Genomic DNA, 14,722 nt, shown 5'->3' with positions numbered 1-14,722 from the left:
TTGAAATTAAGTAATGAATGTGTTCAAAGCTGATGAAGCTCAGAAGACAGACCCTCTAAGGACATGCATACAGGCAGCCCACGGATATTCCAATTTCCTATGTGCCCTGTAAGAATCATTTGTCATATTTTTTTTAGAAGACTGCATATTAACAAAATGAAAAATTTCTGGAAATGGATAGTGTTGATGATTGCAAACTGTGAGTGTACCTAATGCCACTGAATTGTATACTTTAGGATGGTCAAAATGATAAATTTTATGTTAGGTTTATTTTACTACAATAAAAAAGGGAAAGACTAAAAATAGGAGAAGAATAAAGGCATTTGCTGAAAGCAATTTTTTAATCCTAAATATGTTGGTGATTTAGCTTGGTCACATCATTGACCAGAATGAGACTGAACAAAATATGCCTTCTTGGAAATAGCAAAGTATTCTCCATGAAAGCCACACAAGTAAAGCCAATTTCTCTTCATGCATTAATATTTATAATAAAGAATATGACTCACTCCTCCTGGTTTACTACCAAGCATAAAATAGGTCTAAAAATTGTTTAAATGCTGAGTTTTCTTTTTATTTCAGAAGCCAAAGCACCTAAAGAGGAGGCTGCCAAGCCAAAAGGTCCCATCAAAGGTAAGAGTCATTTCCCTACTCCTAAATTATAACCATTCACTCTGGACAACTTCACATTCAAGGGAGGAAAAGTTTCAAAATTTATAACAATCTTTATCATTCCTAATTGATTCTGATAAAACTAATATGTCTCCTGGTAGTTCAAGTAATATACCTCTAGTATTATCCAAGTGGGTATTATGTATAACCAACTATATTTTAGCATAATGAATACTATAAATTCTTAGCTTTGTCCTCATATACATGATATTTATACAGGACAGATAAAGTAATTAGACCTTAATCAGGACATTTTATATTCTGGTTTAAAACTTGAGAAAATGAGGAACATTTCTTATTCATGGATTCCTTGTGCTTTCTCACTTTCCTGTCTGAAGGCGGCAGTATAAATTCAGTTGGCTTTTCAACTGCCTCATCTTTAATTTTCTGTTCTTGTCTTCCAGTTGCTCTATCACTGGTTTGATCCAGCAGGCAGCCAAGTGTGCGCTTCTGGCCCTTAGGAAAATGCTAAATCAACATTTAACTTTCTTTTGAATTAGGTGTCGCCAAAAAGACTCCTTCACCAATAGAAGCTGAAAGGAAAAAGCTAAGACCAGGAAGTGGTGGAGAGAAGCCTCCTGATGAAGCCCCATTCACTTACCAGCTAAAGGCTGTCCCCCTCAAGTTTGTGAAGGAAATCAAAGACATTGTCTTGACTGAAGCAGAGTCAGTGGGGTCTTCTGCCATCTTTGAATGTTTAGTCTCCCCCTCCACTGCAATTACAAGCTGGATGAAAGATGGTAGCAACATCCGTGAGAGCCCAAAGCATAGATTCATCGCAGATGGGAAAGACAGAAAGCTGCATATCATGGATGTCCAGCTTTCCGATGCTGGCGAATACACCTGTGTTTTACGTTTGGGAAACAAGGAGAAGACCTCCACGGCTAAACTTGTTGTAGAAGGTAATTTCCAGCCTGCCAAATACGATCCCTATTAAACTTTAACACAACACACCTCATTAGCAACTATTTGTAACTTGAGCCCAAACATCTCATTTCCAAGTGTTTTTTTAAATCATTGAAGAGATAGTATGTAGATTGAAGTGTTTGCAGATCTTTAATACTGAAATTCTCCACAGAACTTCCTGTGCGTTTCGTAAAAACACTTGAAGAGGAAGTCACAGTAGTCAAAGGACAGCCACTGTACTTGAGCTGTGAGTTAAACAAAGAGCGCGACGTGGTCTGGAGAAAGGATGGGAAGATTGTGGTGGAGAAACCTGGAAAAATTGTGCCCGGCGTCATTGGCCTGTTGCGAGCCCTGACCATCAATGATGCAGATGACTTCGATGCTGGAACCTACACGGTTACTGTGGAAAATGCCAACAACCTCGAATGTTCATCCTGTGTCAAAGTAGTAGGTTAGTACTTGTCTGGGAAATTCTGTTCTGCTTGTTATACTTACTAGTACTTCTTATAATATTGACAAAACTGAAGAGAGAATTCTATTTCCCAGACTCGGACCTTATCTAAGATGGAGGAATATCAACCATCATAGCAAGTTAATTATATCCAGTTTTAAGAATTTTTTTTTAAAGTTCTGAAATTTACTAAGGAAGTTATTTCTGTTACTTGTTCAGGTCATAACTATTTTTTCTGACCTCGTTTTCATGCAGAAGTCATCAGAGACTGGCTGGTAAAACCTATCCGAGATCAGCACGTGAAACCAAAGGGGACGGCTGTTTTCTCCTGTGTGATAGCAAAGGAAACTCCAAATGTTAAGTGGTTCAAAGGATATGATGAAATCCCGCTGGAACCAAATGATAAGACTGAGATAGTAAGAGATGGAAAACAGTTATTCCTCAAAGTGAAGAATGCTACACCAGATGATATCGATGAATACGCGGTGGAGATTGAAGGGAAAAGATACCCGGCAAAGCTGACACTCGGAGGTAAAAAAAAGTCTTTCCTTATATTCTAAAAGATAACTTTGTGTGTGAATAAGGCAAAATAACATACAAAAAAAAAAAAAAAGGAAAGAAAGCAAAATGTTGTTAGATCGTTTAAAGCATTGTGATTTTTTTTATCCCTGACCAATACAGACCGTGAAGTTGAATTGCTTAAACCCATAGAGGATGTTACCATTTATGAGAAAGAAAGCGCAAGCTTTGATGCAGAAATCTCAGAGGCAGACATTCCTGGAGAGTGGAAACTGAAGGGAGAGCTTCTTCGGCCCTCACCTGTGAGTCATTTCCCATTTAAGTCATAGGTCACACAAAATATCCATATTAGTCTGTCTTCAGTTTGACGTTCCAATATGACACTGGAGTTCTTTGAGGATTCTAGTCTCAAAGAGGGGAAGAATTTTGATGCACTCTTTGTGGACAACTCTGGCAATGTTAAAATATTTTATGACTAGACATTTTTACTCACTTTCATTAGTCATAATTTTTAGGACATCTGTAGACATGGGTACATGGATAAATGGGAAACATTTCTCCTCACTGGAACTTATCTCATTCAAACGCTAACCAAGACCATTATTTTTCAGACCTGTGAAATCAAAGCAGAAGGTGGAAAACGCTTCCTAACTTTGCACAAAGTCAAACTGGACCAAGCTGGGGAAGTCCTTTACCAGGCACTTAATGCATTTACCACTGCCATTCTGACAGTAAAAGGTACGTATGGGCTTATAGAATATGTGGGGAGGACTCGACTTCATTTCACAGCCCCGTGCATTCTGGAAACCTCATTCTTAACGTTTGATTTTCAGAAATCGAACTTGACTTTGCTGTGCCCTTGAAGGACGTCACTGTTCCAGAAAGGCGACAAGCTCGATTTGAATGTGTCCTCACTCGAGAGGCAAATGTGATATGGTCTAAAGGACCTGACATAATCAAGGCATCTGACAAGTTTGATATCATTGCTGATGGAAAGAAACACATTCTTGTTATCAATGATTCTCAGTTCGATGACGAAGGGGTCTATACTGCTGAGGTGGAGGGCAAGAAGAGCTCAGCACAATTATTTGTTACAGGTAAGAGCTGATGAGATCTGGCCATAGTATCCCCCCATGTAAGCACATAAACATATGACTATAAAGACAGAATGCTGTGTGCCATTTCCAGCCTGTCAACCAATGCTGTGGCTGGACCAGCCCTTGTGGTTCTTACTATGATTGCAAGATGCCCTCATAGTAACCATCAGGAAACAGTGAAAGAGACAGGTTTATTACCTACAGGACCTGGAAATTACACAGCACCAGTGGGGCCACAGTGTCGGGGAACATTCTGTAAGTCACTCATATTAGTATAGGCTATGGGAGTTACACAAATTGCCAGGAAGGGTGCTATACATCCCAGTCCCAATAGGGCCCCCAATATGTCCACTTGTTCTTGAACCAAATCCACTCTCTAGTTGACTATCAGGATTCCTGCTTGCAGATGTGCATTGATCTGAGTCTGTGTTTGAAGGGCAGCCGCCATTCCTTCTGCAAGGGTGTTCACAGCTTCCACAGTGGGTATAGTTGCAGCAAGCAAGACTGCTGCTGCCGTGGCAGCTGCTGTAGATATAGCCAATGCTGTCACAACGGCGGCTGTGATACCAAAGTCTCTCTTCTTTCTGGATAGCACCACCGGTAACTTGTCATCTGGAATGGAAACTGGGATAGGAACATGGGTAGGGATATGCATAATCACAGCCAGCTTGAAGGCCGTGACATTCCAGCACTGGGAAAGATCGTGGAGTGAATGTAAAGCTATGCATTTAAACTGAGCGCAAGGTACTCTGACATCCAGACCACTCTGGTGGCCATACCCTGTTATTGGTGCACCTGGGCAAGTTAAAAGGTTGATATGGGGGCGCCTGGGTGGCTCAGTGGGTTAAGCCTCTGCCTTCGGCTCAGGTCATGATCTCAGGGTCCTGGAATCAAGCCCCGCATCGGGCTCTCTGCTCTGCAGGGAGCCTGCTTCCTCCTCTCTCCCTGCCTGCCTCTCTGCCTACTTGTGATCTCTGTCAGATAAATAAAGAAAAAATCTTTAAAAAATAAAAAATAAAAGGTTGATATGGCCCTGAGGCATTAATAGGTTTCACATGGGCCAAACCCTGGATCACAGGTGGTCCCATTAAGGTATGTTTAGCAAGCCTTCATCTAGGAACCATGGAGCCGCCTTTTCCACTGTATTCAAAAAGGCCTGAGCAGTTTTTGCTTTTAGCGGAGTTCCATTGGCTTTCAGCAGATCTTTTTAAAGACCCTTCCAACCGCACTTTAGATACTTCAGATCCCATTATGAACACACAGACAACAGACACGGACGTTAAAGACAATAACACATTAACTTTTTGCGTGCATATACTTCAGTCGACCTTTACTCTCCGCTTTACCGCGGAATTCCCACTTTTCAAAGAAAAGACTAGTCTGCTATCGTCACTAAAACAGTGAGCTTTCTCAAGATCGTCACTAACACCAGTGAGCTTACATTACAATCGTCACTATAATCAGTGAACTTTCTTAAGACTTCTCTGGCCAGAATTTTCTTCTAAATAAATTCGTGAACGTGGCCTTTACACCCGGCTTTACCATGGAAGAAAATCCCGGCTCTATGGCCGCCCCACTTCTTATTGAGGTCTTGTACAAGATTCCCACCACTTTGATCATGGTTCCTTCCCCGCTTACCTGCGGTTTTTCTCCTTGCAAGGTTTACTTACTCGTTAACGGTTCCCGGGTCTCGGCACCATTTGTCGCCCTCGACCCGCAAGGACGACAAGAAGCCCCGGTTCAGATGTATCTTCTCTCCCTTTATTTCTGCAAGTCTACACACTTATATACGTTTACATGACCAATCAGTGAGCAGGGTGACCAATAAGGGGCCAAGCAATGGGGAGAGCCAATGAGAGTCCTGTTACTATGCTGATTAAATTTGAAACAGCCAATGACTATGTCCTCCTTTAGGCGAGCTTCACCAGAAAGTTCGTTGTTCACTTGCAGCATATTTTGCTGGCAGTGAGCCAAGCGCCATCTTGTAATGGCGGGGACTTTCCCGGCCGGAGGTGGTCCCGGACACCACAGAGTTGGGGTTTTTTGGTTTTGGGTTTGGGTTTTTGTTCTATTTTGTTTTTTGTTTTTGGAGGAGGGGGCGAGGGATAGAGAGCAGGCTTGGGTTCTGCTTTTATTGAGGTTGAGGGTAGGAGTCTATGGTTTTATGGGCTCACTCTTTGTTGGTGAATTTAAAACATAACAGCAGGAAGTTAAATTAAGGGAAGGAAAAACAAAACAAAACAAGCTGTCTGAGTGGTCAGTCTTCAAAATCAGCCAAGGTCTCAGAAACAGAGGAGCCTTTTGTGGGGCATGGTTGGGAAAGGGCCCAACCCGGCTGCTGCTCTAGTCTGTGGCTGGCATTGTGTTCACTCAAGACGGCCATCTCTGAGGTGGGTGCTTAGCAGTCAAAGCTGAGGTCAAGTACTTGAATTACAGAGAGAAAAGCCAACTCTCAAGGTTTATGTCACAAACACCAAGGTCTAATAGGGATAAGTGACAGTGAGCACCATAATTTTACTGTCACTTCGTCACCAAAAGAAACCCTCCCCCTTATTTTAATGGAGGATAGATCCATTTGAAAAGGTGAATAAATAAATGCTATGTGAAATGGATCCTTTTGACGTTGGCAGATTAGAGCAGACTATTTCTGAAGGTAAACTGTGTTTCTAAGCACATTCTCCACACCGATCACTGCAGGTATACGGCTGAAATTCATATCGCCTCTCGAAGACCAAACGGTGAAAGAAGGCGAAACAGCAACGTTCGTTTGTGAGCTTTCTCATGAAAAAATGCATGTAGTCTGGTTCAAAAATGATGCCAAACTCCACACGAGCAGAACCGTACTCATCTCCTCTGAGGGCAAGACTCACAAACTGGAAATGAGAGAAGTGACCCTGGATGATATATCCCAGATAAAGGCTCAAGTTAAGAACCTGAGCTCCACCGCAAACCTGAAGGTCTTAGGTAAACATGACCAATGAGGACTGGGTAGCCAGTTTGGGGATAGCGAGGGGGTGGTTGTTGAGTATTTTACCACTTGTGATTCCAGTAAACTTTAATTTTCACATTCTCCTGATGATCTGCTGTCTGGCTTTTCCAGAGGCCGATCCCTACTTCACTGTGAAATTACACGACAAAACTGGAGTCGAGAAGGATGAGATTATACTGAAGTGTGAAGTAAGCAAAGACGTGCCAGTGAGATGGTTCAAAGATGGCGAAGAGATTGTACCATCAACAAAACACTCTATCAAGACAGATGGGCTGCGCCGCATCCTAAAAATCAAGAAGGCAGAGCTTAAAGATAAAGGCGAATACATGTGTGACTGTGGCACCGACCAGACAAAAGCAAATCTTAACGTTGAGGGTGAGTTGCTGTGAATTTTTCATCTCACCCTCTCTACGCACACAGTATATGTGTTCCATCATCCTAACGAAACTCTGTGTACTTCCAGCTCGACTAATAAAAGTGGAAAAACCTCTGTACGGAGTAGAATTGTTTGTGGGTGAAACAGCTCGCTTTGAAATTGAACTTTCTGAACCAGATGTTCACGGCCAGTGGAAGTTAAAAGGAGAGCCTTTAACTGCTTCCCCTGTAAGTCAAGATCATCCGATCACACAGTCAGGGGCTTGCTTAGTTGTTAGGGGTTAAAAAAAAAAAAAAAAAAAAAAGATAGGCTTCGGGTCTAAAATGTCTTGATGATTGGTAAGGATCACCAGTTATGACAGTGACGTTCTTCTTGCTCTGTCCTTCTACCTCTCACTCCGTATAGGACTGTGAGATCATTGAAGATGGGAAGAAGCATATTCTGGTCCTTTATAACTGCCAGCTGGATATGACAGGGGAGGTCTCCTTCCAGGCCGCCAATGCCAAATCTGCAGCCAATCTGAAAGTGAAAGGTATGCGCTGCCTGTCAGACACCCTTTTGTTATTTTCTCTGCAAGACTTTGAGGCCCTGAGCTGACCGGGGGTCATGAACGGAAGCATAATCTGGCCTTACCCACCCCATCCTCTCTTTGCAGAACTGCCACTCATCTTCATCACGCCTCTCAGTGACGTTAAAGTCTTTGAGAAAGATGAGGCTAAGTTTGAGTGTGAGGTGTCCAGGGAGCCCAAAACGTTCCGTTGGCTGAAAGGAACCCAGGAAATCATGGGTGATGACAAAGTTGAGCTTATAAAGGATGGCACTAAACATTCCCTGGTGATCAAGGCAGCTGCTTTTGAAGATGAAGGAAAATACATGTTTGAAGCTGAAGATAAACATACAAGTGCCAAATTGATCATTGAAGGTAAATATTCTTTATGAAAGAGACCACATTTTAAATATATATTTTTTTGCTTTTATTTTTATAATTCCTCCTGAAGGGTGGGAATTAATGAGGTTTTCTTTTCTGGTTAGGAATTCGACTCAAATTCCTCACCCCACTCAAGGATGTAACAGCCAAGGAGAGGGAGAGTGCTGTGTTCACTGTGGAGCTCTCCCACGACAACATCCGGGTTAAGTGGTTCAAGAACGACCAGCGCCTGCACACCAGCAGGTCGGTCTGGATGGATGATGAAGGAAAGACTCATTCCATCACATTCAGGGACCTCTCTATAGATGATACCTCTCAAATTAAAGTGGAAGCTATGGGGCTAAGTTCAGAAGCTAAACTCACTGTGCTCGGTAGGTGTTTTTTTGGTTTTTGGTTTTTTGGTTTTTTTCTATTTATTACATTAAACTCAGCAAAAATTTATGGAATATCTATTGTATAAGATAGTCTTTCAAGGGTTATAGTGCATGGAAGCAGTCCCTGTCCTTGAGAAACTCTCACATGTGTTATCAGTCATCTTCATAAAATTTTTTTACCTAAAAATATGAAGACTTTCATGTCATGAAGACTCAAGCTCACAAAACAGCCAGTTCAGATCAGAAATAAAACTCTTAATTATTGAGCTCTGTCATGTTTAAGGTTATAAATACTTCCTTTCTCCTCACTTTATCAAACTGATTTCAGGAAAGTGTTTTCAAACTTCTTTTAAGAGAAGAAACACAGAAGTTACATTCATCAAAGTCATTATTTTTCTTGACCCCTTAATACCAAGCAGATTACATATGAAGTCTAACATATATAGAAATTATTAATGGCAAAATATTGATATAAGAAAAACTAATAATGTGAATCTTAAAGCTTAAAGGTAGACATAATTTGCTAAGGAATTAAAAATTTAGCTGAGTCATGAAAGAACACGTCAATATATTTGAAGCTAAATGCCATAGTGTCTTTCAAACTACTGTCAATAACATACTTCAAAATGTAAGATAGATGGATTAGTTCTTGATAAATCACATGCCCTGGTTCCCTTTCTAACATACAGAGAACTTCTGAACATGAACATGTTAAATAAGAAAAAGCTTGGTACCATTTTAAAGTACGCCCAGAACACTGCAAGCTGCCTCTTGAACTTTCTGAGGGATTGCATTTTCTTGGTGGTTAATGAGACGTTTTCACTTATACTTCACTTGCAGAGGGAGATCCATACTTTACCGGAAAGCTTCAAGATTACACTGGTGTAGAGAAAGATGAAGTGGTTCTACAGTGTGAAATTAGCAAAGCAGATGCACCGGTGAAATGGTTTAAGGATGGGAAGGAAATAGAGCCATCCAAAAATGTTGTCATTAAGGCAGATGGCAAGAAGCGCATACTCATCCTAAAGAAAGCCTTGAAACCAGATATTGGACAGTATACCTGTGACTGTGGGACAGATAAGACCTCAGGAAAGCTTAACATTGAAGGTGAGGAGACTCCTGTGAGCTCCAGTCTTGAAGCTGCTGGGGTTTTTTCTGCCAGAGGCTAACGACCCATGCCACCCGTTCCCTTTTCTAGATCGGGAGATCAAGCTGGTGCGGCCTCTGCACAGCGTGGAGGTGATGGAGACTGAGACGGCCCGCTTTGAAACCGAAATCTCAGAGGAGGATATCCATGCCAACTGGAAACTCAAGGGAGAGCCACTACTCCAGACACCTGTGAGGCTATTTCTGAACTTGTCAACAACTAGAGGAGCTGTGTGACATAAAAAAGGATAGGCAAAAAGTCAGAGTGTGTGCAGGGCATTTCAAATGTGATATCAGGTTCTCTATCAGACCTCAGGCCAAAGAGAGACACTAGGATCTACAACTGTGCACAGACCGGCACACTTGCCTTCCTTTTGATCTGGCGTACTGGTATAAGGTTGCAGATATCCTGCGATGCTGCTACTTGGTTCCAAATTATACAGACAGACTATGTCTTGCTTTCCTGATAGTACCTGCCACCTTTATTTCATGAAAAAGAGCTCAAAACTCTATCAAATTTCCTCGCTAGTTATTTGTGACATTCCTTTCATTAAGCTAGGATGGCCTTGGAAAAAATACCAAAGATTGTTTCCTATGAAACCTTTTTTTCTCCATTGGCACAGGATTGTGAGATCAAGGAAGAAGGTAAAATGCACTTCCTGATTTTGCACAACTGCCGCCTGGACCAGACTGGCGGGGTGGATTTCCAAGCTGCCAACGTGAAATCTAGTGCCCACCTCCGAGTGAAACGTAAGTTGGACGTGTTCCTAGTGAAAAGAAAGGATGTGCTCTTGCAGAAAATGAACTTAACAGTAATTGGATTTATTTAATTAATTATAAAACATTATTTAGGTCCAGAAACTGGCTTTCTTGTATTTACTTCTTTGACCTCCTACTACACACAAAGGTTCAAATTCCAAAGTTTTGGAAATTTCCCTGACCTTGCCGGCCTTTGGAACAAAAGAAACTTAAGCAAGTCATATTCTCCTGCTATGTACTTTTTCCATTCAGAGCAGTAATGCATACCACGAGGATCTAAGTGAGCTCTCGAAAAGACCCCATCCCTCGATGCCTGTAACGATAGCACTATAGAAAAACTCAGCTGTGTGGGCACTCGGACTCAAGAAGGGAGGCGGGGTGCATGGGCTAACATTTTTGGAAGGTGCGAAGTGTTTGATGGATATGGACAGGCTATGTGATCGCGGGGCCCCTGTCCTCTCCCAATCACAGTCTTAGTTATTTTGGAAGTCACATACCACATGTAGCAAGAAGAACTTGATGCCTGGCAGAGAGACAGATGCAGCGCAGATTTCTTGCTGACCTCGTGCATCACAACGGCAGGGCCCCTACAAATACCCACTCCCAGCTACCAGCTCTCCCCTTCTCGGCACCAAGGGGCCACATTCACATGAGAGTTAAAACGGTGGCCAGTCCTGCAGCTCTTTCCTTCTTGAAGAGAGCAACCATGAAGATTAATAACTAAGTGTATTCATTCTTTTGGAATTACAAAATGAGTGATCCTGAGATGTTTCCTTCTTCTCGCAAAGCCCGAGTCATTGGTCTTCTGAGGCCGCTGAAGGATGTCACGGTGACCGCAGGGGAGACAGCCACCTTCGACTGTGAGCTCTCTTACGAGGATATCCCCGTGGAATGGTATCTCAAAGGGAAGAAACTCGAGCCCAGCGATAAGGTAAAAAGCAGGCGTGTGGTTGCCGTGACCTGCTCTTCCTTTTCTCTCACGCTCTCCATCTCCACCAATATGTTCCTTGTTCTTTGTTCTTTCTAATGGCCCTTCTTCAACCTTGCCCTTCCCCTGCCCGTCTCTAGCCTGATTTCTGTTGAAATTAGAAAGCATATTCATCCCATCTTTGTTGGACTTAACCTGATGGTATTTTTGTTGAAGTGGAAATAAAAATTTGAAGTGTGATAAGGTTTTTTCTTTTTTGAGGAAAAGGCAAACTCTCATTAGCTATCAGTGATAGTTTGTTTGATTAACTGGAAGACAGGAGGGATCAAAAAGACCTTCTGATCAGATGCCTTGTAACCACAGCCCACATTAAGTTTTGTGACTGATTTTCTCCATGCTCTCTAGTGTTCTGCATATAAGGGGATTAAGAAGAGAAGATGGAAATTCCATTTCAGGCAGTTGATCAAGTAGTTGAGATAACTTCTGGGCAGATTTGCTCTTCAAGCATTTCTCCAAAGCTATTTTTAACCCTCAAGTGCTTTGAGCTGTGCAAATTCTGGAATGCCAAGTGGACTATTTACAGTGCAGCTGACAGTTGTGACAAGGAGGGCTCTGAGGTTATCCACATGTGTGTGCAAATATACATTAAGTTGGAGGAAATAGGGGCGCCTGGGTGGTTCAGTGGGTTAAGCCTCTGCTTTCGGCTCAGGTCATGATCTCAGGGTCCTGGGATCTAGCCCCACATGGGCTCTCTGCTCAGCGGGGAGCCTGCTTCCTCCTCTCTCTCTGCCTGCCTCTCTGCCTACTTGTGATCTCTTTCTCTGTCAAATAAATAAATAAAATCTTAAAAAAAAAAAAAAGATGGAGGAAATAACCACCTCTCAGTGTTTGCTCTTCTATGCTAAAATGTTAGCAATAAGTAAAAACTGAGATGACCATTCAGATAGACCCAAAACATAATTTCCCTAAACTGAGCTATCTGTTCTGCCCCCCACAGCAGTCTGTATGTTTAAATTATCTTTATAATTCTCCATTAATTTTGAATTCTTGGAATAAAACCTACAGAGAGTGTCCAACATGGGTTGGAAATAAAGGCAGGCAGTAAATTATTCTAGGACTTTTTTTCAGTATTTAAAAAAATCATATTGAAGATGGCATCAAAGCTTCAATACAAATCAAACTTTTAAGAGGTAAAGGAATAAATGTTAAAAGGGATCCAGGTAACAAAGAGCCACAAAGTTGAGTGAAGTAATTAATAGGAAGGCAAACGCCTTTGAACAACAACAACAAAAAAAAAAAAAATAGTTTTCTACCACAGCAATTAAAGGGGAATTCAGTAGCAGGCAAAGTCTGCCTGCTACACAGGTAGTAATGGCCAATCGGTCTCCTCCTTTGTCAAGGACAGAAAAAGCCACTGTGCATTGAAATGGCAGCATGAGAATTAAGCAACATGTGAGGACACATTCCCTGCAGCAAGGTGTTCTAAATACTCAACTGGGTGATAGAGGCATCTCCACCTTCAAGTTTGCTTTTTTTTTGAAACATACATTTGTCCTGTGATGTGTGGCTTCATTGCTTTCATGTCCAAATGTAGAGAACTGGCTGATCCTTTGGATGTTTTTAAACTCATGATTTCAATAGAGAAACACTGCTTAAGGACTATATGATTCTTTTGCTATAGAGAATCTTTTGATCAAATTAAGAGCTTTTTTTTAATTAAAAGATCAGTCTCTTTTTTTTTTAATTTTTTATTTCTTTTCAGTGTAACAGTATTCATTGTTTTTTTACCACACCCAGTGCTCCATGCAATCCGTGCCCTAATACCCACCACCTGGTTCCCCCAACTTCCCACCCCCTGCCCCTTCAAAACCCTCATATTGTTTTTCAGAGTCCATAATCTCTCATGGTTCATCTCCCCTTCCAATTTCCTTCAACTCCCTTCTCCTCTCCATCTCACCTTGTCCTCCATGCTATTTGTTATGCTCCACAAATAAGTGAAACCATATAATAATTGACTCTCTCTGCTTGACTTATTTCACTCAGCATAATCTCTTCCAGTCCCATCCATGTTGCTAAAAAAGCTGGGTATTCATCCTTTCTGAAGGAGGCATAATACTCATAGTGTATATGGACCACATCTTCCTTATCCATTCGTCCGTTGAAGGGCACCTTGCTACAGTTTGATGACCACGGCCATTGCTGCTATAAACATTGGGGTACAGATGGCCCTTCTTTTCACTACATCTGTATCTTTGGGGTAAATACCCAGGAGTGCAATTGCAGGGTCGTAGGGAAGCTCTATTTTTAATTTCTTGAGGAATCTCCACACTGTTCTCCAAGTGGCTGCACCAACTTGCATTCCCACCAACAGTGGAAGAGGGTTCCCCTTTCTCCGCATCCTCTCCAACACATGTTGTTTCCTGTCTTGCTAATTTTGGCCATTCTAACTGGTGTAAGTTGGTATCTCAATATGGTTTTAATTTGAATCTCCCTGATGGCTAGTGATGATGAACATTTTTTCATGTGTCTAATAGCCATTTGTATGTCTTCATTGGAGAAGTGTCTGTTCATATTTTCTGCCCATTTTTTAATATGATTGTCTGTTTTGTGTGTGTTGAGTTTGAGGAGCTCTTTATAGATCCTGTCTCATTATTTATAATGTAAGAAATGCTACTATTTTAATTTGAAATGTAGATTCATAAAAAATGTATCCACATTTTATTTAAATATATATATATATATATATATATATATATATATGTATGTATGTATATATGGTCACTAAACTTCTTTCCAGGAATAAAAAAGATCACCTTACTATAATTCTTTGGGTCCTCCTTGGGTCTGTTTTGGCACAAGAATTTTAATTCTTTACTTTACCCATCTAAAATATGAAACAGTTTAACTGTTTGTGAACTTGTTCTTGTATTACTTTTATGTCTCTTTTTTAAAAGAACTTAAAGAGAGGCACCTAAGTGGCTCAGTTGGTTAAGCATCTGCTTCAGCTCAGGTCACGATCTGAGTTCTGGGATTGGGCTCCCTGCTCAGTAGGGAGTCTGCTTATCTCTCTCCTTCTGCCCCACCACTCTCATGTTCTCTCAATCTCTCTCACAAAAATAAATAAATAAATAAATAAATAAATAAATAAATAGACTTACATATAACTGTGAAGTAGTAAAATCATTTTATTACATTTTGCTGGCTTTCTTTAAAGCTATCATAACAAACTTTCTTTTTTTTTTAAGATTTTATTTATTTATTTGACAGACAGAGATCACAAGTAGGCAAAGAGGCAGGCAGAGAGAGGGGAGGAAGCAGGTGCCCCGCTGGGCAGAGAACCCGATGCGGGGCTTGATCCCAGGACCCTGAGATCATGACCTGAGCCGAAGGCAGAGGCTTTAACCCACTGAGCCACCCAGGTGCCCCTCATAACAAACTTTCTAACACCAATTTAATTCAGGCCTTTCAATTCAGTTTACAAAATGTTTAGCCTCCAGAACTACAGCAATCAAACAAATACAGGGATTGTAACAGGAAATAAAAAAAGAAAATTTTAGAGAAAACTTTTTTCCTTTGGCCA

At 41.3% G+C, this 14,722-nt stretch overlaps 1 protein-coding gene across 5 annotated transcripts in view; it reads left to right on the top strand.

Annotated features, from left to right (window-relative positions):
* TTN (titin) overlaps nucleotides 1-14,722 on the top strand; it is a 274,456-nt gene that overhangs the window by 158,245 nt on the left and 101,489 nt on the right. For all 5 annotated transcript variants that reach the window (XM_044242432.1, XM_044242430.1, XM_044242431.1 and 2 more), the window contains 17 exons: nucleotides 580-630; nucleotides 1,170-1,571; nucleotides 1,748-2,026; nucleotides 2,282-2,557; nucleotides 2,708-2,847; nucleotides 3,157-3,283; nucleotides 3,379-3,642; nucleotides 6,340-6,606; nucleotides 6,743-7,006; nucleotides 7,095-7,234; nucleotides 7,413-7,539; nucleotides 7,663-7,929; nucleotides 8,040-8,306; nucleotides 9,150-9,416; nucleotides 9,508-9,647; nucleotides 10,079-10,205; nucleotides 11,003-11,145. In XM_044242432.1, the coding sequence (XP_044098367.1) occupies nucleotides 580-630; nucleotides 1,170-1,571; nucleotides 1,748-2,026; nucleotides 2,282-2,557; nucleotides 2,708-2,847; nucleotides 3,157-3,283; nucleotides 3,379-3,642; nucleotides 6,340-6,606; nucleotides 6,743-7,006; nucleotides 7,095-7,234; nucleotides 7,413-7,539; nucleotides 7,663-7,929; nucleotides 8,040-8,306; nucleotides 9,150-9,416; nucleotides 9,508-9,647; nucleotides 10,079-10,205; nucleotides 11,003-11,145 (3,548 nt within the window). The remainder of the gene's footprint in view (nucleotides 1-579; nucleotides 631-1,169; nucleotides 1,572-1,747; nucleotides 2,027-2,281; nucleotides 2,558-2,707; nucleotides 2,848-3,156; nucleotides 3,284-3,378; nucleotides 3,643-6,339; nucleotides 6,607-6,742; nucleotides 7,007-7,094; nucleotides 7,235-7,412; nucleotides 7,540-7,662; nucleotides 7,930-8,039; nucleotides 8,307-9,149; nucleotides 9,417-9,507; nucleotides 9,648-10,078; nucleotides 10,206-11,002; nucleotides 11,146-14,722) is intronic.

Source organism: Neovison vison, chromosome 3 (genome assembly GCF_020171115.1).
Source record: "Neovison vison isolate M4711 chromosome 3, ASM_NN_V1, whole genome shotgun sequence".
In the NCBI taxonomy this organism is placed as follows: domain Eukaryota; kingdom Metazoa; phylum Chordata; class Mammalia; order Carnivora; family Mustelidae; genus Neogale; species Neogale vison.
Note: the sequence above shows the minus strand (reverse complement) of the source record. Positions and strands in the feature narration are given on the sequence as shown.